Raw genomic sequence first — 26,381 nt, 5'->3', positions numbered from 1 at the left:
AGTCAGCGCCTGGGATGGGAGGATGGAACAGCAGGACAGGGGGACAGGGGGACAGAGGGACAGCTGGAGAGCTGACAGCTGGCCCCACCCCAGCCAGGGGCTGCACAGTTCTTGGGTACCCCCAAACCTTCGGCCCCATCCCTGTCCCCGCACCCCTTTCCGGCACTGCTGCTCTGGGGCAGGAACATTTACAAATACCGTTCTCGTTTGCCCTCTTTTCTGAGCCCCAGGGACTGTGCTCAGAACCCCAGAATGGTCTGGTTATTGAAAAGGATGACCTTCGCTCAGTTCCATCCTGCCTGGCGTGGGCAGGGACACCTTCCACTATCCGCTCCCCATCCCGGTCCCCATTCCCTGTCCCCATCCCTGTTCCCATTCCCGATCCCCTATCCCTGTCCCCATCCCTGTTCCCATTCCCCGTCCTCATTCCCTGTTCCCATCCCGATCCCCTATCCCTGTCCCCATTCCCTGTCCCCATTCCCTATCCCCATTCCCGGTCCCCATTCCCGGTCCCCATTCCCTGTCCCCCATCCCCTATCCCCCATTCCCTATCCCCCATTCCCATTCCCGCTATCCCCCATTCCCTATCCCCCATTCCCTATCCCCCATTCCCGGTCCCCCTTTCCCTCCATTCCCGCTATCCCCATTCCCGCTATCCCCCATTCCCTATCCCCATCCCCTATCCCCCATTCCCTATCCCCCATTCCCTGTCCCCATTCCCTATCCCCCATCCCCATTCCCTATCCCCCATTCCCTGTCCCCTTTCCCTCCATTCCCGCTATCCCCCATTCCCGCTATCCCCCATTCCCTATCCCCATTCCCTGTCCCCATTCCCTATCCCCCATCCCCATTCCCTATCCCCCATTCCCTGTCCCCTTTCCCTCCATTCCCGCTATCCCCCATTCCCGCTATCCCCCATTCCCGGTCCCCATTCCCTGTCCCCTTTCCCTCCATTCCCGCTATCCCCCATTCCCTATCCCCCATTCCCGCTATCCCCCATTCCCGCTATCCCCCATTCCCTATCCCCCATTCCCTGTCCCCTTTCCCTCCATTCCCGCTATCCCCCATTCCCTATCCCCCATTCCCTATCCCCCATTCCCTGTCCCCTTTCCCTCCATTCCCGCTATCCCCCATTCCCTATCCCCCATTCCCTATCCCCCATTCCCGCTATCCCCCATTCCCTATCCCCCATTCCCTGTCCCCTTTCCCTCCATTCCCGCTATCCCCCATTCCTGCTATCCCTCATTCCCGGTCCCTATCCCCCATTCCCTGTCCCCTTTCCCTCCATTCCCGCTATCCCCCATTCCCTATCCCCCATTCCCATTCCCGCTATCCCCCATTCCCGCTATCCCCCATTCCCTATCCCCCATTCCCGCTATCCCCCATTCCCTATCCCCCATTCCCTGTCCCCTTTCCCTCCATTCCCGCTATCCCCGCCGCGGGCACGCGCCCACGCGCGCGCTCCCCCGGGCGCCATTGGCCAGGAAAGTTTCGGGGCGGCGCCGGATTGGCCGAGAGCGGCTCGCGGCGGCCGCGCGCGCCAATGAAAGGCGGCGCTCGGGCGGCGCGAGCGGCCGCGGCGGCGCGGGAGCGGCGGAGGTGAGTGCGTGAGGGGAACGGCGGGACGGGGACGGGGACGGGGACGGGGACGGGGACGGGGACAGCCCGAGCGGGGACAGCGGGATTGATCCCGATCCCCGCGCCGGGACAGCGGGAGCGATCCCGATCCCCGCGCCGGGACAGCGGGATTGATCCCCATCCCCGCGCCGGCACAGCGGGAGCGATCCCGATCCCCGTGCCGGCACAGCGGGAGCGATCCCGGTCCCTGTCCCTGTCCCCGGGCACAGCGGGAGCGATCCCGGTCCCTGTCCCGGTCCCTGTCCCGGGGCACAGCGGGAGCGATCCCGGTCCCTGTCCCTGTCCCGGGGCACAGCGGGAGCGATCCTGGTCCCTGTCCCGGTCCCTGTCCCCGGGCACAGCGGGAGCGATCCCGGTCCCTGTCCCGGTCCCCGTCCCGGGGCACAGCGGGAGCGATCCCGGTCCCTGTCCCTGTCCCGGGGCACAGCGGGAGCGATCCCGGTCCCTGTCCCGGTCCCTGTCCCTGTCCCCGGGCACAGCGGGAGCGATCCCGGTCCCTGTCCCGGTCCCTGTCCCTGTCCCGGGGCACAGCGGGAGCGATCCCGGTCCCTGTCCCGGGGCACAGCGGGAGCGATCCCGGTCCCTGTCCCGGTCCCTGTCCCGGGGCACAGCGGGAGCGATCCCGGTCCCTGTCCCGGTCCCTGTCCCCGGGCACAGCGGGAGCGATCCCGGTCCCTGTCCCGGTCCCTGTCCCGGGGCACAGCGGGAGCGATCCCGGTCCCTGTCCCGGTCCCTGTCCCTGTCCCCGGGCACAGCGGGAGCGATCCCGGTCCCTGTCCCGGTCCCTGTCCCGGGGCACAGCGGGAGCGATCCCGGTCCCTGTCCCTGTCCCCGGGCACAGCGGGAGCGATCCCGGTCCCTGTCCCGGGGCACAGCGGGAGCGATCCCGGTCCCTGTCCCGGTCCCTGTCCCGGGGCACAGCGGGAGCGATCCCGGTCCCTGTCCCTGTCCCCGGGCACAGCGGGAGCGATCCCCGCGTCCGGAGATGCCCGGCAGGGCCGGGTGCGCCCCGGGCCCCGCTCGGCTGAGGAAGCCGGGTTTATTTTCCCGGTTTCCCTCCCTGCCCTTCCAGCGGCACCTGAGCCGTGCGCCGCAGCCCCCGGAGCCGCTCTGTGCCCGCTCTGTGCTTATTTCAGTGCAGAAGTCGCTCCGCCGAAGCTTCTGCCGGCAAAGCAGCTGTTTGCTGTCTGAATTGACTCGTGTACGGCACAGCTGTGCCGAGCTGCGCCCGGAGGGAGGGAGGGAGTCGCTTGTGCCCTTCTGGCCCCTCTGGAGAGCGTTTTCTCCCAGAAATGCCGGCTCTGCCCGCAGTGCCCTGGGAGCCCGCAGGCGCTGCTGCCATGGCCCTGAGCTCCGTGGAGCATTCTGGCTGCCACATCAAAGCGTGTGGAATGGCAGCAGCTGCTCTCGTGACCTTCCTCTCTGCACCTTTGTCCCCGCGTGGTTCGGGGATGAGTTCAGCACCCCATGTCGGCCCGGTGTGATCCCATCTCCCTGGGACCGCCCTGCGGCACCGCAGACCCTGCCCTGTGGGGGTTGCTTCCCTCTGCCATGGGGTTTTTTGGCAGTGCTGGCCTCGGGGGCCCACCCTGCCTGCCAGGATGGGCAGCTCAGCCTGGCTGCTGCCGAGGTGCAGCGCCTTCTGTCCCGCTGGGTTTGAGCTGAGCCACTGCTGGATCCCAAGAAAAGCTTTACCCGGTTTTACCGAGCTGGCTGTTCTTGCAGGGTGGCCGGGCAGAGGCTGGTGTTTGGCAGCAGCAGTTACTGTCTGGGTGACCCACGGATGCTGGGCTGTGCCCCTCAGCATCGCCCTGCCCTGCTCGCCTGAGATACAGGATGCTTTGAGGTGGGGCTGAGGCAGTCAGGATTCTTCCCCGTGTGCTGACCCTGTTGGCTGCCCACCGTGGGGACACTCAGTGCTGGCTGACAGGAGCAGGCACCCCGGTGTGGCACGACAGGGTGGCTGTGTCCCAGCAGGAGTGGTCAGGGTTTGGTGGGACCTGCTGGTGTGTCCTGTCCCGACAGGTCCCTGCTGCTGGTACCTCAGGCATGTCCACGGGGCCCTGGCTGCCGTGGGGAAGGGCACCTTTGGGTGCCAGCTGGAGCCCTCGGGAAGCTCTTGCCAGGTGCTGAGTGGGGATGGATCCCACAGGAGTGAAAACGGAGCCTTTTTCACGAGGCTGTGTGCTGGGCTGTGGTCAGCTGGCCCTGCTGCAGCAGCTCAGTCCCTGCCTTGTCTGGAGAAGGGGGCTCCCAGCGGGGCCGAGCTCTGCCAGCAGCCCCAGGCTGGGGGTCCCTCGGGGGGGGACTGCAGGAGCAGGGCTGGATTTGGACAGCAGGGAGGGCTGAGCAAATCCCTGCTGTGAAATAAACCCTGGCAAAGCTGTCCCTGCACTGGAGCCATCTCCCAGGAGCTTCTCAAGCATCATCTGCAGGGGGTGCAGCAGGGAGGGCTCACAGTGCACCCCAAAAAGGCTTGTGAATGCAGAAAGCATCAGAGACTTCCCAAAATGTGCAGCTGGACGCTCAGCTCCCACTGGGGGAAGGGCAAAGGACTAGATGTCACCTTTAATGTCACTTAAATCGGGGGCAGTAGCACAGACTCTGCAGTGGAAGGGGCAGCTCTGCTGGGGGACCCTCCCAGGGCTGCTGTGGGCAGGGGGATGCCCAGGCTCTGCACAGTTCTGCTGCCCAGCTGCCTGTCTCCTCTCACCTGAAGGCTGCAGGATGAAAAAAGACGTGCCAGCTAGTTTGTACTTCAAAAGGGATATGAAATGACATAATGAAAACAAGGAAAAAGAATAATACAGACCCTGTATCAGTGTCTGAATAATCGACGTCCCAGCATAAACGGGTGTCTCTGCAGTAGACGGCTGTTTAATTTCCTGAATCCTAAGACGGGCACTTTTTCTGGGCATGGTGTGGAATACTGTCAAATTTTAATTTAGCTTGGCAGTGTCACACAGCCAGTCTGAGCAAGTCGGGGAAGGCAAGTCTGGAACTCATTAGAGCTTGTTGCGAGGCCCCGAAAATTTGATTTTCAATCACTGTTGGGTTTAATTATTGTTGATGTCTTGCCTAGAGTATTCTGGGATTCTTTCTGAGGAAATTAAAGCAGCATGAGTGGGACAGCATTCTGTTTGGCACGGGGCTTGTTTAGATTAAATTCTGAGTGGAGAGTTAAAGCTCAAAGCAGGGAGAAGGCGATGGCTGGCACGGTGCGAGCGCTGGAGCGGGCCCAGCTGGCCAGGCAGGCACTGGGGCTTGTGTGCTGTTCTCACTAAACTCTGTCCCTTCTCGTCAGAACAAAATAACCCACGAAGTTAAAAGCACCCATCGAAGCCAAGGTAAAGTTTGCTCACTTAATACAAATTTTGGTTCTTTACCTTTTTCTTTCTTCGGTTCTTCAGCACGGGACTCGGAGACATCCGAAGCATCCTGCAGGGCAGCAGAGAAGTGCTGCTGTTGCAGGGGTAAATGGGCTCCAGGGTATGGTCTGGGGGTCTTGGTGGCTCAGGGAGAGGCAGGAGCTGCCTCTTCATCAGCAGATACTGGATGCTGGAAGAGCCCTCTGCAGGGGTCTGCAGATGTGCATGGGAGTGCTGGCTGGGACTGGCAGCTTGCATTGGTAAAGCCCAAAACCGTGGAGCTTTCCACAACTTTCCATCCCAGTTGGAACTCAGTTGGAAACTCAGCCTGGTCACTCATGGTTTCATGGTCAGGGTGTGCAGGGTGCCTGGCTCTGTGGGAAGGAAGCTCAGCTCCCAGCTGGCAGGGGGTTCTGCCCAGACATTTCTGTGGGACACATCTGAGAAGCCTCTGTCGGCACCCAGAGCTCCGTGAGCAGTTTGGGTGGGTGGGGATGAGGATGCTGAGTGAGGGGCTGTGGAGGCTGTGCCCCAGTCCCTCGGAGGGGCTGCTGCTCTGTTCCGTGAGCCCTGTGAGGGCTGCAGAAACCAGAAACCAGTTCCATCTCAGCTCTGTGGGGCTGGGCCACGAGGCTTTGAGCAGCTCCACCCCGGGAGTGGTTTGGCCCTTGCAGGGTTCTCCTGCTCTTCGTTTCTGCTCTAGCAGAAGCTCAGTTTCATTCTGGAGCTGGCACTGTCCCTGCAGAGGCACCCCTGGAGCATGAGGAGCTTGGTCCCAGGGCTGGGGACGGTCACACATGGCTGGTGGCCTGGGGAGGTGCCTGTGGCTGCCCTCGAGGCTGCTTTGTCCTCAGGGGACTGCTCCCTGCTGGCAGAGCAGTGTCCTTGTGCTGGAGCCCAGGGGAGGAAGCAAATGTGGACCTTAATGGAGAAACCTGCTCTGGGCAAGTATTTGTAGCCATGAAATCATAAAGCAGCACAGGGGTTAAATACCTTATTTTGGGACTTGGACTCGGAGCTAAGCAGAGTCCAATGAAATGCAATTTACAAATTACAAAATCCCTCTGGTCCTGCAGAGAGGCAGTGTCTGGAGTATTTGTTTAGGCTGGATTTTTTCTCCTTTTTTAAAAGAAGGAAATACTGTATTTCAGCCATCCAGGAAAGGCAGTACTCAGATGTCCCATCTTGGAGCTACTGTTCCATTTAGAGATGGGGCTCAGACAAAGGGAGCTATTTCCAGGCAGCTGTTTGCAATTTTGGGGGAGCTGGAGTTTCCTAATGCTGGTACCAGCCTGATTCCCCACATTTGTACCATCTCACCTACTCCCAACCCTGACTCCATGGCTTGGTTACATCACATGGGCTCAGGAAGGTAAATTCTCTCCAAAGCACCGTGATGGTTGCCTGTGCCTTGCCAATATTTGGGGTGGCACAGTCCCTCAGCTTCTGCCTTGGCTTCAGGGCATCACCAGCCACAAGAATCACTTGGACTTGTTCGTGTGTTCCTTCTGAAGACCTGCAAATGTGTTGCTCAAAGCCACCTGACTTTATTTTCCAGCTTGTGCTGAGCTTGTGAAGCTCAGGGCTGCTACAGAGAGGCTGCAGTGCAGGAAGGGTGAGGGACAGGGATGGGGGACCCAGGCATGGCCCTGCCCTCGTGCCACCTTCAGCTTTCTCCTGTGTCCTCCACTAAAGATCCTTCTCCTACTGCTGAGAAGATACTTTGTCCTAAATCAGTTGTTATATGGAGATTTGATGGAAGCAGCTCCATCGGTGCATCCTGTCAGTGTCCTGAGGGGCCCCCATTCCCAGTGGCATCCAGAACCTTCTCCTCATGTGGGAGATGGGAAGGACCCAGCTGGTTCTGGGCAGGTAACTGGAGATCACCCTGAGACCCTTACCTGAGTGCTCTGGAACTCAGCACATCTGCTGTTTAATAAAGTTTGGGGGGGTTCTCTTCCCATTCCAGACACTTCCTCACATCTTGGTTTGGGTTTATAATTAAGTCCAAGTATCTGAAGCACTGTCTGGCTTGTGTAAAAAAAATCTGATTTTTCAGCATTTGCCCTTCTCTTATCATTAATTCACACATTGTTAGTGAAGAAAGGAATGCTGCCAGCTATGTGCTCTTGGAAGAGGGAGCTATTTGCAGAGGCCCTGGTTGTTGGAGTTCTGTCATCCTGTGGGTTGGGATCTGGCAGCTCCATTGAAATAGTTTCCTCCAGTATCAGTGCTTTTACCTGCTCTTTATGTTGCTAAAATAAAAGGCAGCAAACTTCTTACTCTGCAGAGTTTAATACAATAAGTGCTTCCAGTATTGCAGATGATATCAACCCATTCATTGATGCTTTAAATAAATCCAATCGAGAGAGTTTGGGATGAAAGACAGCCTTTTGTAAGGGAATTTTTTTCCTGTGAGTGTGGTAATTTGGATAACGCTTGCTTGGAATCTGGCAGGGAAACAAATTGCTTGCAGGTCATGATTACAATGGATGTTTTCTATGAAAATGAGAAGAAAATAAATCAAAACATCCCTTTGCTGTTCTCAGAAGTGCAGTAGTGAATGTGTTTATTGGTTAATGCACTTCTAAGGGCAGTTGCTTGCCTTGCTCAGACTTATTCCCCTTGCAGCTGCTGTCAAGGAGCCTCTCCTGCAATCCAGAACAGCCCCGAGTGTCCTGCCCGAGCTGAGCCCTCCTGCAGGAGGTTCAGGGGATGTTTTGGGCCGTTCTGTGCCAGGACTGGGAGATGGCTCCTGAGCTGGACCTCACCAGACGTTAGGAGCAGTCAAGGAGGATGTTGAATTTTAAGGTCCCTTGCAACCCAAACCATTCTGTTTGCTGGTCATCAGCAGAGAAGGAAGAGTGTACCAAATGGCCAGTATGTGAACTGGAGCATGCAGCATTGCCCTTGGATGTAAAGCCCTGCACCCTGCAGTTCCTGGAAATCCATAAGGAAGTTTGAGCTAGCCCCAAATCCTTAAGGAAGTTTGAGCTAACCCCAAATCCTTAAGGGAGTTTGAGCTTGCCCACTGTTATTACGCAAGCACAGCTCTATTATAGTCAAATAATGACAACAAATGATCTGCTATCCATCCCTATCCCTCAGCAATTGTGCTGAGCAGCCTGGTCCCACCCATGTGAATGTTGTGTGGCTTTTCCCCGTGCCTTTGTTCACAGCTCTAGTTCAGAGTTAGCTGTAAATCTTCAAAACTCATTGCAGCTGGAGGAACCCCCCCAAGGGGTTCTGGAGGTCCCTCAGCCTCCCTGGAGCTCTCTCCTGCCACGGCTGGCATTTAGGGTAGGGTATCTGATGCTGCAGGGAAGGGTTTGGATGGAGCCTGTCAGGGCCACTGGGGAGCACTGGCTGTGGGGAGAGGTAAAATGAGGACCTCAGCTCTGAAGGGCTGTTGTGAACTTGGAGTAACTTTTTGGAAACCAGCTTTTCCTCTTCCCATCCTAAAAAGGAGGGGGAAACATACTTGAGGTAGTTACGTGTCTCCAGCACCGTTTTTGGTCTCCAAATAGGGTGTTGTGCAATAAATGCTTTCGGGATCCAGAAGCCTCTGTGGAAGCAGGAGGGCCCCCTTTGCCAGTCCCTCCTAGGCCTGTGGCTGTGCCACTGTGTCCCCAGAGCCCTTCTGGGGGCTGGAGAGCCACGGGTGGCTCAGGCAGCAGTGCCAGGAGGGGTAAGTGCCATGGCACACCCTTCACCCTGCCCGTGGATCTGCCCCGCTGGGTGCGTGCTCTGCTGGCAGCGAGTCCTGTGTGTCCCACATGTGTCCCAGGGGGGACAGGTGTGCTGGGTGTGTTCTGGCTGTGTGCTGGGTGTGTTCTGGATGTGTGCTGGGTGTGTTCTGGATGTGTGCTGGGTGTGTTCTGGATGTGTGCTGGGTGTGTTCTGGCTGTGTGCTGGGCTGGATGTGTGCTGGGTGTGTTCTGGCTGTGTGCTGGGCTGGATGTGTGCTGGATGTGTTCTGGGTGTGTGCTGGGTGTGTTCTGGCTGTGTGCTGGGCTGGATGTGTGCTGGATGTGTGCTGTGCTGGATGTGTTCTGGCTGTGTGCTGGGCTGGGCTGGCTGTGTGCTGGGCTGGGTGTGTTCTGGATGTGTGCTGGGTGTGTTCTGGCTGTGTGCTGGGCTGGATGTGTGCTGGGTGTGTGCTGGATGTGTTCTGGCTGTGTGCTGGGTGTGTTCTGGCTGTGTGCTGGGTGTGTTCTGGCTGTGTGCTGGGTGTGTTCTGGGCTGGGCTGGATGTGTGCTGGGTGTGTTCTGGATGTGTGCTGGGTGTGTTCTGGGCTGAATGTGTGCTGTGCTGGGTGTGTTCTGGCTGTGTGCTGGGCTGGCTGTGTGCTGGCTGTGTGCTGAGTCCTCCATGGTCCTGGACTAACCACCACACCAGCCAAGTTTACTGAGACTCTGAACATGATTTCAGGCCCAAGTTCTACAGGTTCTGCTGTCCCTGAGGACAGTCCCTGGCAGGAAACCCAGCTGTCCAACTGGTTTCAGTACAGCCTTTGGCAAAGGGTCCTTGGCCGAGGTGTGCCGGGCTGGCCAGAAGGTGACAGAGCAAAGACCCCCGTGGAGTCTCAGCTGAGCAGAAAACAGGCTGTGGAGCTGGAGCCTGACCTGCTCAGAGCTCCTGGCCAGGCCTCCATCTCACCAGACCTGCCAGGGAAGCTCAGTGCTCCTTTCCAGAGGAGTCCTCGAGCTCTGAACCAAGCTGGAGCCGTGTTTGGGTTCTTTCCTTGTCACTTGTCACTCCAGGCTCTCCATTTTGCAGCTGCTCAGCGACCAATGGCCCTGCTTTTGGCCAGTGTAACAGCAAACCATGGCATGACTGGTGTGTTCCTGACACTGTCAGCAATGTTTTTGTGGGTAGAACAGCCTCGACTTCCTATCATTTCACTACCCAAGAATTTCCTCTGCCCTGACTTGCTTTCTGTCTTCTAGCAGCAAGAATGCTGTGAGGCACAGAAAGCCAAAACAGAAATCTTGCAAGGAGTGTCTATCTAGTCCTGGTGAGCAGGATTTGCTTTTCTTCAACCAGTTTGTTGACACAGGCCTGTTTTTGGGGTTTTGGTGCTTTTTTAAAGCATTACAAATGTCTCCAAACCCTTTATCTCAGGGTGATGCCAAAGTTCAGCTGCATTTCTCGGATGGGCTTGGGCATAGGTGGAGCCTGGGATAGTCAGAGCATTTGTTTCACATTATCTTACCGGGTTTGGGTTTTTTGCAGTGTCTTGCACAATTTTTGAGAAGAAATCTCCTTTTATGCCGATGTGAGGAGCTGCAGCAGAGCGTGAGGAGAAGCTCCGTGCCTGGGCAGGACGTGCAGTGCCCGGGCACTGGCGCCTGTTGTGTTTGGCCCTGCACAGGGGTGGCAGTGAGAGTGGCTCAGCTCTCCTCTGCCTCTGGAGCAGTGAGGAATAGCACTGTCCTGCAGACAGCCTGCCTGGGCTTTCAGAGCCTCGAGGAGGTGCTGGCCCCGAGGGTCTGAGCTTGCTGGGCTCCCTGTGGGGCTGTGAGTTCCTGCACTGGCACTGCCACTGCCCAGTGTCAGCTTCTCCGGGGAGCTTCCTGTGCTCCTCGTGCTGCTGGCCACACTTCTCCCCGTGCCTTTCCCCTTGAGTGAATGAGCCTTTTCCAAACGAGTTTATTTAGTCCAGATGTTTGTATTTTAGATAAACCACCACTTGCAGTCCCTTGCTGACACTCAGCTCCTGTTTGACTCTCTAGTATCATGGCCAGCTAAACCCCAGCAGTTCGTGGTACCTGGCACGTGGCTCCAGAACTGGCAGGGCTGTGAGTGGTCTGTGGGAATCCTCAGGGTCTTTACCCAGAGTCTGGACAGCTGGCACATGGCTGAAGAATCAAAAACATCCTCCGTTTGGATATTAGAGGCAGAGGGGACTATCTGGGCATGTTAAGGCAATTTTTAAGATGTATTTTTATGAACTCTGGGAGTGAGAGGTCTTTTCATTGGCTTCAAAATATTGGACAAACTGCAGGTGAAAATTGAAATGAAAATTCCAGGTGAAAGATGAGGCAGAAATAAAACAGTAGTCCTGGGGCAAAGGGAGCTGAAACAGACCACTTCCTACACCTTGGGTGGGTTTTTCCAGGATGAGCAGCCTTGTGTGGAGACTTAATAGTTCTGGGCAAGAAAAAATGACATGTAAAGGCCTGTCATCTACCTTAAAATTGGCAGACAAACATCTGGTCATTTCTAGAACATCTGCTTATATAAATTTTGTACTTGTTAGCAACATCATGTTTTCCGAGCAAGTGAAATATCTTTCCTGAGTGCCATCAAATAACCTTTTTCTCCTGAAAGCTGCAGTGGGAGTCTGAACATCAGACAAGAGCTCAGGGTGCCCCAGGTCCTTGCAGGGGCTGTCAGGAGCCTGGTGCTACAAGTGGCACAGGTGGATGTAGGAGGGAGCAGGAGGAAGAAGGGCTGCAGCATCATCACTGGGTTTGTCTCTGAGCAGAGATTCAGAGCCCGGAGCTGCTGGGCACAGCCTGGGTCAGCCCAAGGTGCCCACTGGTCCCTGCTGGGGAGCAGCATTGGCTCTTTTGCCTCGGTTCTTTCACTGCTGTTGGTGAAAATAGGTTTTGGAAATAGGTTTTGGCAAGGACAGCCTCTTGCGAGGTGCCAAAGAGTGATTGAAATAGTGCATGATCTTGCACTGAAGGGCTGTGGCAGTGCAGAGACGGGCAGGGGCTGGAGCCATGGGCAGGTACCAGCACGGGGCACCTCCACAGCCTCACCCCTGCTCTGCCAGGGCTGAGCCCTGAGCCTCTCCTGGCCAGGGAGCCGCAGGAGGATGAGCCCTGTGGGTCCCCCCCGAGGCAGATATTCTGTGAGTCAGGCTCTCCGTGTGTGTGCACAGCTGAAGAGCCAGTCCTAGAACGAGCTCCTGTCTCGGGAGAGATTAAAGACCTTTTACAGAACCTGATCAATGGCTCCGCAAAGGCCGGGGCTTGTGAGCCCTGTGCGTGTCACAGGCCCTGATGGGAAATGCAAACTGTAATGGGCAGAGTGCTCAGAAACCTGCCCAGAACCTGCCCAGCCCTGGCACTTGGCAGTGCCTCCTGGGGCTGGAGGTGCTGGGGTGTGCTCTGATCTCTGCCTGCACGGGGCCGGAGCTGCTGAGCTGGGGTGATGCTCCCGTGGTGCTGCCATTGCTCCTGCTGGCCTTGGCACTGTCCTTGTTTCCCCTCAGCTCATTTTTCCAGGGAACAAGCGTGTCTTTCAGGCAGGAGCCTGACAGCTCCTGTATAAACATCCAGGCTGAGATAAATTCAGCGTCTGGTGCTGTCACCTTGCCCTGGTGCCTCCTGCAGCACTTTGTTTTTGTCTCCCGCTGTACCCTGCTGCGTTCCTCATGCCCAAAAAGCCATGTTTGATAAATTCATGGGGCAGGCAGTAAATAGGTTTGTTTTCCAATGATATGGGCTCCTGGTGTGGGTTTTTGCTTGTCTTTGTCCTGTTGGGAGGTTGCTAGGATGTGTCTGCAGCAGTGAGCACCCAAGGATGGGTGACTTTTGTCTGTTTCCAGTGAGCAGCAAAAAGTGCAGCACAACCACAGCCCCATGTCACTCCACCACCACCTCTGCTCCCCAGAGCAGTTCCCCACTGTATTTCCTGTTCACTATGGAAACCACCCATAAAGTCCAGTGCCAGAGGCGTGGAAACCTCCCACATTCCTGAAATACACTTGGAGAAAGACCAAGGACGTCCAAGGTGCAGTAAAGCAAGTTTAGCATCGGGTTATAGCAGTGCACGTCCATGTCTCCAGCCTGACTTTGTGACTTGCACAGATCCATGTGCAGTACATGAACTCCATGAACTGGATCAAAATGAGACCTGAGCTCTCTGTGGATGAGGTGAAGGTGGCTGCCCAGTGTGTGAGCATGTTCCCTGGGTTAGATGTGCCAACCCCTCCATCTTCCCTCACTTTTGAAGGGACCATCTTCACCCCAAGCATCCTTAGATAAACTTGTAGCAGGGTTGCATGGACATGGTCAGATGTTGGGAGATGGTGTTGGGAGATTTGGGGTTTCAGGGGACACCAGGGATGGCTGAAATCACTGTCTGAAGGGCAGTGTACACTCTCAGTGCTGTCTCAGGGAGCCCCTGAGGGTAAAGCCTTCCCAGCTCGGTGTCCTGCTCTTTTGCAGATGTCGGGGAGCCAGCCACAGGTGGGAAGAGGTGTGCCTTGTTTGCGCTGCAGAGGGCTGTGCACGGGCTTCGAGCCACACTCCTGGAGGTAACGTTGGTCCTGTCCTGCATCCTGACTGACATGTGCCCAGTGACAGAACATCTCGTTATTTGATACTTCATTTCCAGTTTTTCCTCCTAAAACCACAAATTCGGGTGAATAGCCCCTGATGTCAGCAGCTGGTGGGAGCACACCAGGACGGTGCCCAGCTCAGGGCAGGGGCTGCTCCCTGCCCCAGCAGGACAGCAAAGGGGCTGTAAAATGGAATGCAGACATCCAGATGTCACTAATTAAAAGAGAATTAGTGCCCTCTGAGCTGCCTCACAAACACTGGGCTCCTCTGTGCTCCTGGGGAACTCCCCAGGGCGCCGGGCCCGTGGTGGTGGGGCAGGGAGGCTGTGGTCCAGCTGTGCTGCTGCAGCTGGAATGCCTTGGATGCCTTCAGCTCCCACTTGTGATACCTCAGCTCTGTGAAATCCAGACTTTAAAGACTCATTTGGTGGAAGCACAACCATTTTTTTATTGACTCCATTAAAGGCTGGTTGCACTCATTCTTACTCCAAGATCCTGCTGAATTCCTCAGGGTTGTGTCAGAGTTACTTTGCCCCTTTTGCTATTAGTGTTTGATGGTAGTGCTGGCCACCAGAGTGTCCTTAGACACTTGTCTGTGTGATTTATACCTATTATCATTCAAATTACAGTCAATTAAGCATCAGTTCCTTCCAGCAGTCACTTTTTAAATTGCATGTAAAGATTCATAATAGGCAAGGCTGGTGCTGGTCTGTTGGAATCTGGTGAGGAGACTAATCTCCAATCTCCTGATGCTTGAAGGGGCTTCCAGAGTTCAGGGGAAGCAGCAGCTCCCTGTGGGTGGGAGGCAGCAGATTTTGCAGTGCCAGGACAAGGGAGAATGGCTTCCCACTGCCAGAGGGCAGGGATGGATGGGATACTGGGAAGGAATTGTTCCTTGGCAGGGTGGGCAGCCCTGGCACAGGTGCCCAGAGCAGCTGGGGCTGCCCCTGGATCCCTGGCAGTGCCCAAGGCCAGGCTGGACACTGGGGCTGGAGCAGCCTGGGGCAGTGGGAAGTGTCCCTGCCATGGCAGGGGTGGGATGAGATATCTCAATGTCCCTCCCAGCCCAACCCATTCCATCCTGAGCCTTTGTCCATGCCATAAGGCCAGGCTGTGTGTGCCCCCTGGGAGAGGCTGGCACCCCACGACTGAGCCACCGTGTGACCCCACTGCCCGGCTCACAGCCTGGGGATGCTCTCTTGGGCACAGGAAGATCTGCAAGTCGTGCAAGTGCAGCCAGGAGGAGCACAGCCTGAGCTCGGAGCTGGACGATGACCACAAGATCGGCCGCCTGCTCTCGGACTCCAAGTACGCCACGCTCACGGCCCGGCTCAAGGGCGGCGACGGCGGCCGCATCTACAAGAGGAACCGCATGATCGTCACCAACCCCAACATCTCGGGCAAGGACCCCACCTTCGACACCATCACCTACGAGTGGGCTCCCCCCGGGCTCACCCAGAAGCTGGTAAGGGGATCCACGGCGGGCTGGGAGCAGAACTCTGCTCTGGATTAAAGCTCTCGGGGCAAAACAGGAAACCATGGTCTGCCTCAGGGAGCAGAAATGTGCAGAGCACTCGGTGTTTTGGAAAACTGTGTAAATTAGCAGAGTAGGTAGGAGAGGGGGATGGAATGCCTTTGGGGTTTTATAGGTTTGTTTACATTTCTAGGAGAAGTCTTAATGGATTTTACAGCTAGAAAGCTCTTAGTCTTTTGGTACAGCCCATCTGCAGTAAAAGCATGGCTGAGGAGAGATCCCATCCATGCTGTCCTGCAGCCCTGTGCAGCCCATGCCTGCTCCAAAGCCCCAGGCTGGATGTAAGAACAACTCCTCCAGGCCTTCTGGGGGTGTCTATGCTGGGCAAGCAGAGAAGCAGAAAGGGGTTTGGCTTCTGGGGAGCACATGGGGCTGGTGGGCAGCTGGGTGCTTGTGCCTCAGGGCTCCTCCTCTCCTGCTCTCAGAGAGCATCCCTGTGCTGCTGGAGGAGTTCTTGCCTGGAGAGTGGGCTCAGAGGCCCCATTCCCGGGGTCCCTCACAGTCCCTTTGATGAAGAACAGCGGCCCATCCCTGCTCCAGCAGCCTTGAGGAGTTTCCTGCCCCCAGGAGCAGGAGGGGAAGGGCTCCTCGTGCCCGGGTGCGAGCCTGGCAAGAGCTGAGCTCAGTGCCTGGGAGCTCCTGCCCACAGCTGTCTGCATGGGCAGCAGCTCTGCCCGCTGCTGCTGCTGGCAGAACCACTCTCATCTCGAGCTTTGGAGCTGGGAATTTCTTCCTTACAGCTTAAGCATAATCTGGTCCAAATAAAAACAACGTTACAAAGAGAGCTCAGGGTAAAAAGGTGAGATAGGGAGTGCGGTCCCGTTCTGAGGGCTGGATCCAAAACCAAGCCCCCAGCCCAGCTCCACCTCCTTCCCAAGCCTGGTTTCCATCTGAACCAGCTGTGTGGGAAGGGGTGGAAGTGGTTTTTGGCATGTGCAAGTGTGAGCCAGCAGAGCACTTCTTGGGGGAAAGCATTTAGCTGGCTTTTCACTGTGCTGTGGTATAAAACCCTTCTGTATTCCACTGCCAGGGGTGGGCAGTGAAAGCTTCTGCTCCTCCAATGAAACAAATAGCTGAAAGCTGTTGATACAAATCAACAAAAAAAAGCTGCTGAAAATGCAACCAGAGACCTTTTTAAAGAAGAATTTGGGATACTGTGAAAGCGCCGCCACAGCCCCCAGAGCCAGAGTGGTCAATTTGGCTTAAAAGCCAGTTGTCCTGAGGGCCTTGAACAGGCTGGGTGGGGGGTGAGCTGTGTGCTGGGGATGCTTCAATTGAGGTCCTTCCCTTCCCTTCCCTTCCCTTCCCTTCCCTTCCCTTCCCTTCCCTTCCTTCCCTTCCCTTCCCTTCCCTTCCCTTCCCTTCCCTTCCCTTCCCTTCCCTTCCCTTCCCTTCCCTTCCCTTCCCTTCCCTTCCCTTCCCTTCCCTTCCCTTCCCTTCCCTTCCCTTCCCTTCCCTTCCCTTCCCTTCCCTTCCCTTCCCTTCCCTTCCCTTCCCTTCCCTTCCCTTCCCTTCCCAAAAACTAAGCCCTCAGCCCAGTCCCACCCTCCTGATAGGGGAGGTTTGAAAACTTTATGAAAGTTTTTGATCTCTTTATAGTGCCTGGACAGGCTGGAATATATCTTGGTTCAAGTAAACAACAAGCAGGAGTTTTGGAGACAACCTTGATAAATTCTGGCTTGTAGATCAGCTTGACAAACTCTGAGGAGAAGTGTTGGATGTCAGCCACTCTCGGGATAGTTTCAAAGGGATTTGGGCCAAAAAGCTGTTAGTGCACAACTGCCTCGCTCCAGTGGTTTCCTCCTGGAGGCAGGCTGGAAACTTGGGATGGCTTTTAACCTTGTTTTGCTGAAGTGGATGGTCAATAATAGGAGGAAGTTCAGAGCATGTTCTTGTTAAGCTGTGCCTGCAGAAATCATGAAGCAGATACTTAGGTCCTTGGGGACAGTGAAAAGAACAGATCATAAAACAGCCCCAAGATCCAGTAGTGAACAGTGAAAACTAAAATGCTCTCCCTCCAAATTACCTGCACTCAGGCAACAGAGTGAAGCATGGGCCAAACAATAAGTGATAGCAGCAGAGGTATCAACTTTTTCTTATTCTTCATGGCACTTTTTGGTGTCAGGCTGGATTTTTTTTCCCCCTAATCTTTTCTTGGGACACATTTTTATTGACATCTGCAATTATAACTTCAAGCGTTCCCTGAGTCAGGGAGTGAAATCTCACTGAAACCTGCCCCTGAGCAGGCTTTAAGTAAGCCTTTAAAAAAGCCTTGAGGCTTTGCTTTCCTCACTCTCAGCACAGACACTTTGTGTTGGGAATGGAGATCCTGGAGGTGGAGCAGACCAGGAGGCTCCAGGTGCCCGTGCTGGCCCCCTGCTCTGGTGTAAATGTTCATTAGTCTTGGCACATCAGTGGATTGAGGATTTCTCCCCCTGAGATCCCACCACGTTGCTGCTCTGCTGGAGCTCGTGCTGTCCTGGAGGTCCTGCTCACACACATCAGTTCAGTTGTTTCCTGTCCACTTGTGGGGCAGTGCCTGTGTGAGCCTGGCAGGAGCAGTCAGGGAATTCTTCTCTCCTTCTCCTGCCATTCCTCTTGGGATTCCTCACGTCTGTGAAAGCCATTTGTGCACCAGATCACTGCCCAGCATCCCACCGCTCTCCAAGCAGCTCTTCCCCAGCACCACTTTCTCCCCCAGGGCAACAACCTTCCATGAAACTGGACATCAAGCCCACCTTTGCACAGGGGCACAATGTACCATGTTGATGTCTGATATCCCAGTGTGCAGTGATTTTAACTTGCACCCCAAGACGTGGGGAAGAAGCCCTGCTTCCATTAAATCATAATCTGCTGCTGTTCCAAATTTCCTGACAGGAATTCCGCCCGGCAGCGCTGCTCTCTGGCCCAGAGGAGCCAAGGTGGAAGGGACTTGGAAGTTTTTCCTGACGTGCTGAAGAGTTCAGTGCTGTGCAGGCATTTCTGTGTTGAAAAGCCCAGCCTGAACCAGCCGATGAGCCACAAACAGTTAAATCTCTTTGCTAAGTTTTTTAAGATCAAGTTCTCAAGTGCTGACCCAGTAAGAAGCAAATCTAATGCAGTTGGATGCTGGTCTAACAGGGAATGGCAGGGAGCCAACTGGCTGCCCTGTCACTCTCCACACTACAATAGGAAAATGCCAGAGTGGGAAACTCCCTTCCCTTACTCCTGGCCAGGAGAAGTTAACTGTGCAGCCCCCGTGGCCCATGAGCACTAACCCAGCCTGAGACTCAGAGGGGTTTACTCTGCTCCTGAGGTCGTGGCCAGTTAAGTCAGAGACTTCATTCTGGGCAGTTTCTGGGCATTTCCCTTCTTTGTCACAGGGCATCAGTGACCAAACACCTTCCCTCTGCTGTGAAATCAGCAGTCAGGTGGAATTGGTGGCTGTCAGTGTCACAGACTCAACTGCTACCTGAATTTTTCCTGTATTATGATGATTTCATTAATTGATAAAGGATGATCTTTCACTGTGAGCTGCTGTGCACACAGCCCACGGGGCTCTGGGGTGCTCAGCGTGGCCAGTGACTCACGCCCTGCAGCTCTCCCTGTCCCAGCACAAGGCAATAGAGAGCTGCTCATGGGTTTTGATGTTTATGGGTTTTTAATCTTTTCAGGAGCTGTGTTATCAAATTTCATGGAAAAGTGTCATGGTAGTGCCAGCGAGGGAGGGTGTGCTGGGATTTTTGTGCAAAGCAGGTCTGTCTGTGCTGCTTCGCTTTCCTGGGCAACCTGGGGTTTGTTTTTAAACAAACAAACAAACAAAAAGTAATCTAAAACACCATAAAAACACCCAGTCTGTTTCCTGAGGATGAAAGGATTTATAACAGCCTGGCTACCACTGGCATCTGAGCCAGTTCAGCCTTTCACTTCTGCACTGTGGGTGCAAACACTTCAGAGGGAGAAGGGAGGGGACGGGCGCGTTTTCTGCTGCTCCGCGGCACAAGTGGAGCATCTCCGTGCCAGGCTGTGCCAGGCTGTGCCAGGCTGTGCCAGGCTGTGCTCCCTGCCGCAGCAGCTCGGTGTCTCCCGTGCAGGCCATGCAGTACATGGAGCTGGTCCCCAAGGAGCTGCAGCCGGTGGCGGGCACGGACGGCGCCTTCCATCGCCGGCGGCGGCTGGCGCGGCAGCTCCCGCTGCACGACCAGGACCCGGCCCAGTGCCGCGGCCTGGCCGAGGGCGAGCAGCAGCTCATGCAGGACTTCGTGAAGAAGTACAAGGCCGAGGCCCTGGGAGTCGGGGAGGTGGCGCTGCCGGGCCAGGGCGGCGGCGGGAAGGAGGAGGAGAAGCCCCAGGACAAGAGCATCGACCCCGGCAGAGCCCCCGAGTCACCCAACGGGGCCCTGGAGAGCGCGGCCGGGCACTACGTGAGTGAGGGATGGGATGGGATGGGATGGGATGGGATGGGATGGGATGGGATGGGATGGGATGGGATGGGAGCGGAGCACAGCACTGGGGCTGCTCCAGTCTCAGGGAGCCACAGGGAGTAGATCTGGTCTCAACTGGAGGGGCAAAAAATCACAGCAGGCAGGGTGGTCTGTGCCTTGTCCTGCTCCCGGGGGATTCTCCATGCCTGCTGCAGGTGCTCGGTACATCACGATGCTTTGGAGCAGCGCTGTGAGAGCCTGCAGGGCCCCTCTGCTCCAGCCAGCCCTGCTGAGCACAAGGGTCCATCTGGCAGGGCTGATGAGGGGCGTTCTCCTCTTCATCGCCCTTTCTCTGCAGCAAAGGCCTTGCTGAGCCACCAAGCTCAGGGAATTCTCGCTGTGGGAGCTGGTTTGAGCTCTGGGTTCTTGGCAGCTCTGAAAGGCTGGGCATGACATGTCCCTGGATGATATGGGCAGTGTTTCAGTTGAAAGCTGAACTTGATGATCTTGGAGGTCTTTTCCAACCTTTACCATTCTGTGATGCAAGTCAGTATTTCCAGGTAGGCTTCCTACCCAGAAAGACCAGAGATGGCAGGAGGTGAAGGCTCTGTCCAGTTAACACAGAGCTGTGAACATGGAGATCGTGTTCCCAGGGCTGTAATCTCTCTGGGGAAATGTGAACAGCTGCCCTGGGTCCCTGGGCATACAAATACATTTCCACAGAGAAATGGCTGAGATTTCTCAACACCCTTTTAGATTTATGTTCCCCCAGTGCTGTCTGGAGTGGCTGCTGAACAGATGCTTATCATAAAATATGGTGATTGAAAACACCTTGTCCTGGTCCTTGTGAGGGTGACTTGCAGTAGAGGATTTAAAGCTGAAAAAGCAAATGGTGTCCAAGTGTTTTTAAGAGGAGATTCTTTCCTGCCATTCCTGCACTGAGGTTGTACATGAAAGAGCAGTTTTCATTTTCAGTCCATATTGGGTAATGTCTCCCCTCTGCCACGGTCTGTTAACGTACTTCAGACTTTGAATCCAGTGACATAGTAAGGATTTTTACTATTGCAACAAAACACTGAATTTTAAGATAAAAAATAGCCAAAAAAGGAAGGTTTCCTTTAAACATATCAATAAGTCATCCTAGCAATGAGGGTTTACTTAAACTGCGAGTTTGTCCTTTCAAATAAATAAATACATAACTGTGATGTTATTCTCCTTAGTTTGAATCATCATTTCTCTCAAGGCACAAGCTGAAAAATGGAACAGCTTTCACAGCCGTGGCAGATCCACTGGGACAGGCACACTGTGCAGCCCAGGGCATGGCAGACCCAGGGAGGGCTGGGGCCACTGGCCCTGCTGACCACAGAGCTCGTCTGCCTCCACATCCCTGCTGCAAGTCTGTCCCACGAGATGAGTGTTCTCCACAGAGCACAGAATCCTGGCCCCCCCAGAACTGGGAACTCCTCTGGTGTTACAAGATTTGATTGCTGTCCTGGGATCAAATCAAATCCTGAGGCAATTGGTCCAAATTAATCATTGTTCCCAGAATCTTGAGGCCAGCAATGCAGGGAGTGCTCAGAGAGCTGGTGGTGTCCAGGAGCTCCTTCCCTGGGAGCTGGCACTGCCGAGCAGGAGCTGGGGATGAGCAGCATGGGAAGGCTTACGAGAACAGGACACTTCTTTGGCCAACACCTCTGGTAATTCAGCTAATAAAATCTTCACTCCTCTGCCTGCATGATGGAGATGTAAAAGGAGCACCAAGCTGTAATCCCACCTCAAATTTGAAGGATCACCTCTTTGTAGTGTGTAAATAGCAGGATATGGAGGTTATAAAATGCTTGGGAAAGGCCCTGTGAATAGATTTTCCCTGTGAATATTTTCCATAGAAAGAAACAGCAAAATAAGTTGTTTTTTTAACAGTTCTTGCTGGCAAGAAACTTGAGCTCGGGGTTGGAAACTGCTGTGTTTGTTCTTGCTTTAGATCCTGCAAGATAAGCAGGGCTGGGCTGCTGGGTCTGTGGCTTCCCGGGGCTGGCAGAGCAGAGGCAGCTGCAGGGTCTGGCTCTGGGGCTGACCCCAAATCTGCTGCCTCAGGGAGGTGTTGGGGGCCTAGGGAAAGGCCTCGGTCCGGTGTGATGGGTGCAGACCCCTCGGTGCCCTCTGACCATTCTGCCCTCGGGGGCTCTGCCAGCTGCTCCGTGCTGTGCTCCTTCAGCCAGAGCAGACAGGCCACAGCCGTGCTCCGTGCCGAGCTTCCCCATCACTGACTGGGGCTGGCAGAGCTCAGAAATGTGGCTGGAGCCCTCGGTGGTGGCAGGAGCAGTGTCAGCACACTGTCCCCTTCCAGCTGCACAGAGCAGCCGAGCCAGGAAACACTCTGTCTCTCGCTGCCTCTGCTCCTCAGCCCGGGTTTCTGGGAACACGGGCAGTGCCCAGCGGCGTGGCACAACGCGCCAAGGCCGCCGGGGCAGGCACTGAAAACCTCCCTGAGGCAGGGAGGCGGCCGTGGGGAAACGCCTGGGGTGCAGGACGATGGGTGACCCCACAGAGAGGGCCACCTGCGGGGTGCAGAGGTGCCGTGGCCTCCCCTGTGTGACAGGAGGGCAAGGAAACTCGGTGGGTGCAAAGAGCGGCGTGCCAGCACTCCTGTGTGAGCCAGGGCAAGGGGCTAGCAGTGCTGGGAATTGGCCCTTTTCTATCCCTGCCCCATCCCTATGGCCTCCTGCAGCTCAGGCACTGTTAGTTTATTGCTGCTGAGGAATCCTGGCTTTGTGTCTCCTCTTGAGCAGCTTGGGCGAGTGGAAGGTGCCTCTGCCCATGGCAGGGGGTCAGAACTGGGTGATCTTTAAGGTGCCTTCCAACCCAAATCCCTCCATGGTTCTGTTACTATAGCAGTTGACTTAAATTGGGGTGTTTTTAAGTTGTCATCTGATCACAGGGCCATTCCCAGCCCCTGACCCTGTGCCACCTGGAGCGTGCTGGAGGGGGACACTGCTGTGCCAACACTCTGATGGGGCACAGCAGTGTAACCACAGCCCTTGTGACACACAGGCTGCTCCCAGCTTCAGTGGGAATTGGAGCAGCATCCTGCCAGCCTCTGAGTGGAGCTTTAAGGCTGGCTCTTCACTAATCACAGGATTGCTCTGCAGGCACAGATAAAGAGCAGACCTAGTTGGTCTGGTGTGTAATGTGCATGGATGCCATTCATCTTCAGATTAATCACATCTAATTCTGGCTCTTTGGCCTGTTAGAAATAGAAAACACTTGCTGAAATCTGTGGAGTGACAACTGAGTTAGGCACAGACAGAAAACAGTGAGAAAAGACCAAAGTTCCTGATCTCTTTTCAAATTTACATCTTAGACGTGCTGCACTCCTGTACTGTAGGAATTATTTTCCTTTGAAAACCTTTGGATCTTGGTGAAGGTTTTAGTTTGGGAGGGGTCCCAAAGGCCCCTCAGAAATGAGCTACCAGCACCGTGCTCCCGTGTGCCAGCCCGCTGACCGTGCCTCTCCCGTGCAGCGCTGCGAGAGCTGCCAGCAGCCGGTGCCCGGGGACTGCCCCGTGGTGTACGCCGACCGCGCGGGCTACTCCCGCCAGTGGCACCCGGCCTGCTTCGTGTGCTGCCGCTGCGCCGAGCCCCTCGTCGACCTCATCTACTTCTGGAAGAGCGGGGCCGCCTGGTGTGGGCGCCACTACTGCGAGAGCCTCCGGCCCCGCTGCGCCGGCTGCGACGAGGTAGGGACCGGCCGAGACTGTGATCCCTGTGCCGGGGGGGCAGGGACCAGAGTCCCTGTGACCCCCCTGTGCCGGGGGGGCAGTGACCAGAGTCCCTGTGACCCCCCCTGTGCCAGGGCACAGAGTGACCAGAGTCCCTGTGACCCCCCTGTGCCAGGGCACAGAGTGACCAGAGTCCCTGTGACCCCCCTGTGCCAGGGGGGCAGTGACCAGAGTCCCTGTGACCCCCCCCTGTGCCAGGGGGGCAGTGACCAGAGTCCCTGTGACCCCCCCTGTGCCAGGGCACAGAGTGACCAGAGTCCCTGTGACCCCCCTGTGCCAGGGGGGCAGTGACCAGAGTCCCTGTGACCCCCCTGTGCCAGGGCACAGAGTGACCAGAGTCCCTGTGACCCCCCTGTGCCAGGGGGGCAGTGACCAGAGTCCCTGTGACCCCCCTGTGCCAGGGCACAGAGTGACCAGAGTCCCTGTGACCCCCCCCTGTGCCAGGGGGGCAGTGACCAGAGTCCCTGTGACCCCCCCTGTGCCAGGGCACAGAGTGACCAGAGTCCCTGTGACCCCCCTGTGCCAGGGCACAGAGTGACCAGAGTCCCTGTGACCCCCCCCTGTGCCAGGGGGGCAGTGACCAGAGTCCCTGTGACCCCCCCTGTGCCAGGGCACAGAGTGACCAGAGTCCCTGTGACCCCCCTGTGCCAGGGCACAGAGTGACCAGAGTCCCTGTGACCCCCCCCTGTGCCAGGGGGGCAGTGACCAGAGTCCCTGTGACCCCCCCGTGCCAGGGTGGGGACCAGCTGCAGACCCTGTGACCCCCCCTGTGCTGGGTGGGAACCAGCAGTGGCCCTCTGCCCCTGCCAGTGCCAGCCTCAGTCAGGGCTTCTGAGCAGCCTGGGCTAGTGGAAGGTGTCCCTGCCCATGGCAGGGGGTGGCACAAGGTGACCTTTACAGGTCTCTTCCAACCCGAACCATCCTGGGATTATTCCATGAACCTATTCCTGATGGGCTTGGTGGGAGGTGTGGGGTGGCTCTCCCTTCTCCTGCCATGCTCCAGCTTGGTGAGGTGGTGGAAATAAGCAGCTGTCTGTCTGTCTGTCTGTCTGTCCCACAGATCATCTTCTCAGAGGACTTCCAGCAGGTGGAAGGGCTGGCCTGGCACAACAAGCACTTTGCCTGCCTGGAGTGTGAGACGCTGCTGACGGGCAAACCCTTCGCCCTGGCCAACGCCAGCCTCCTGTGCACCACCTGCAGCCAGAGCAGGGTCTGAGCCAGGGGTCCCCAGGGTCCCACCAGGACTGGGGGCATTTGGAAAGACAGGAGAAGGGGAAGAAGAAAAAAATTGAAGAGTCTGACTATTCACTTGAAAGCAACTCCATGTGCCCTTGCATCCAGCACAGCGTGAGGAAAGTATTTCCTGGGGGTCCTCTTGGATGTGCCAGGGAGCCCTCGTGCCACGGGTGGGAGGTGCATGGTGTACCTGGCCAGGAGGGACTGGAAAGGAGGGGCTGGGCTGTGCTGGTTTTTATCAAGTCTGTCCAACCTTCTTATGACTAAGATCTTGCAATAGTCATTTGGAAATAACACATCTCAACAGTAACTTCTGGCATACTAAACCTACAGTTGTGGTCAAAAACAAGGGGTGTTTGTGGTTTTTAAATCCTTACTGGAATTAGGCTAACATGCTGCTGCCACTGTGCCAAGGCAGTGGGTTTGAGGAATTTGATCAACTTGCTGAAAGCAGATGATATAAAATTGCAGCCACACGCAGCTGAGGCTTTGTCCTGTGCAACGATGCAAAACCAAGGAGTGGGCACACAGGGCAAGGGGTTCACCCTGGTGAGAGGGGCAGGGCAGGCTCTGCCTGGCCTGTGGCTGACTCAGCCCGTGGAGCTGCCACCCTGGAACTGGAATGTAAAGAATTTTGTGGAAAACAGCTTCACAGCCTCAGCTGTCTTGGGGGCAGAGTGCGTGTGTGTGTCCCTGAGATGCTGCAACGTCACTTTTCCCCCGCAATGCTTCGGTGACAGTTCCAAGTGCCAGGGATCTGCACCTTCCCCTGGGAGCTCCTTGCCCTGGGCAGGGGAGCAGAGCTGTGGGGCTGAGGTCTGTGCCAGCCCCCATGGGTGGCACTTCCGCTGCCTTTGGGGATCCACATTTACACATGAGCTCTTCAAAGGTGGGGTTTTCAGCAGAACCCTGTTTTTGTGGGTAACCCTCCCCTCTCCCCTGCCTGGGGAGCTCTGGGGGACAAGGGGATCCCCTCCACCCCAGGCAGGGTTAAAAGCCAGCCGAGCCTCAGCAGTGGCAGTGGAGAAGAGGTGGTGCTTGGCTGCAGGAGAGCACGGGTGGGAGCCTGGGCAAATGTCAGAGCAGAGGCACGGGGAGAGGAGAGCTTTGGGGGCAGCGCTGGGCTGGCCCTCTCCTCTTGCCCAGCCCTCACTCCTGGGGGCTCTGAGGGCAGGGCTGGGTCACCCCCAGCACCCTCCCTGCCGTGGGGTGGTCTCTGACAGGAGGGGGGCCAAGTTCACTTTATGCACAGTGAAAGACTCCAGGGAGAGCTTGTAGATCCTTCCAGACCTAAAGGGGCTCCAAGAGAGCTGCAGAGGGACTGTGGACAAGGGGTAGTGGCAGCCCAGTGCAGCGTGTTCTGAGTTGTGATTTTGTGATCTATAAATTGTAATTTGTGGAAGTCCCTGCTCCAGCACACACTTACTGGCTTCAGGCTTTGGGACTGCTGGCACCTGCTCAAGCTTTGCAGGTATTTCTGCAGCTCGTAAAATACTGTCCGCTGAAGAAGTTTACTGCAATTAAACAGCTTAACAAAATCCTGTGCCTCTCCAGTGTCAGGAGCAAAAGCGTGAAATTAATGCATCAAACAGCTCAAAACATATGGGAGCCTTTAGTGTTGATATTGGAACTGGAATTCAGGGCAGGCATGAGCTGATCCTGCCCCCAGCAAGGACAGCATTTTAATTTGTGGGGCTGCAGAGGACAAAGCCCTTCATGTCCTGGGGTGGCCAGGGCAGTGAGCTCAGGGAATTTGTGCCTCCTATGTGAGCATCCAGCTCAAATTTAAACTCAAGCATTCTGTGTAGTTCTTCTAAATACGACTGACAATACATTTAAATTTTCCCAAAGCTTTAAATAAGGCATTTTTGGATACAAAAGTCCTTCACCTGCTGCCCCACTGCCGACTCAGGCAGGAGCAGGGTGGGAGAGAGGGAGGGCAGAGCCTCCCTACAGAGAAATAACCACTGACTGGGCAGAAGCCACATTTCAGCAGAAGTTTTGCAAGCTGAAGTTTTTCAGAGCTGAACTGCTCAGAATCTGCAAATATTTGCAGTGCTGTCTCATTTGTGGTCCCCCTGTTTTTTAAGAAATACTCTAGGAGGGAAAGGGCCCATGTGTCTGTG

The 26,381-nt window shown here is 55.9% G+C and overlaps 1 protein-coding gene across 1 annotated transcript; it reads left to right on the top strand.

The window, feature by feature from the left end:
• The first annotated feature begins 1,573 nt into the window (after nt 1–1,573).
• On the top strand, nt 1,574–25,749 carry LMCD1 (LIM and cysteine rich domains 1). The gene is made up of 6 exons (XM_053954136.1): nt 1,574–1,599; nt 13,191–13,279; nt 14,513–14,768; nt 18,911–19,240; nt 22,762–22,977; nt 24,080–25,749. The coding sequence occupies exons 2-6, from the start codon at nt 13,191–13,193 to the stop codon at nt 24,233–24,235; spliced, it is 1,047 nt and encodes a 348-aa protein (XP_053810111.1). The 5' UTR covers nt 1,574–1,599; the 3' UTR covers nt 24,236–25,749.
• The last annotated feature ends 632 nt before the right edge of the window (nt 25,750–26,381 follow it).

The sequence above is a fragment of the Vidua chalybeata genome, chromosome 12 (genome assembly GCF_026979565.1).
Source record: "Vidua chalybeata isolate OUT-0048 chromosome 12, bVidCha1 merged haplotype, whole genome shotgun sequence".
Lineage (NCBI taxonomy): Eukaryota > Metazoa > Chordata > Aves > Passeriformes > Viduidae > Vidua > Vidua chalybeata.
This window is presented reverse-complemented; position numbering and strand designations above follow the sequence as displayed.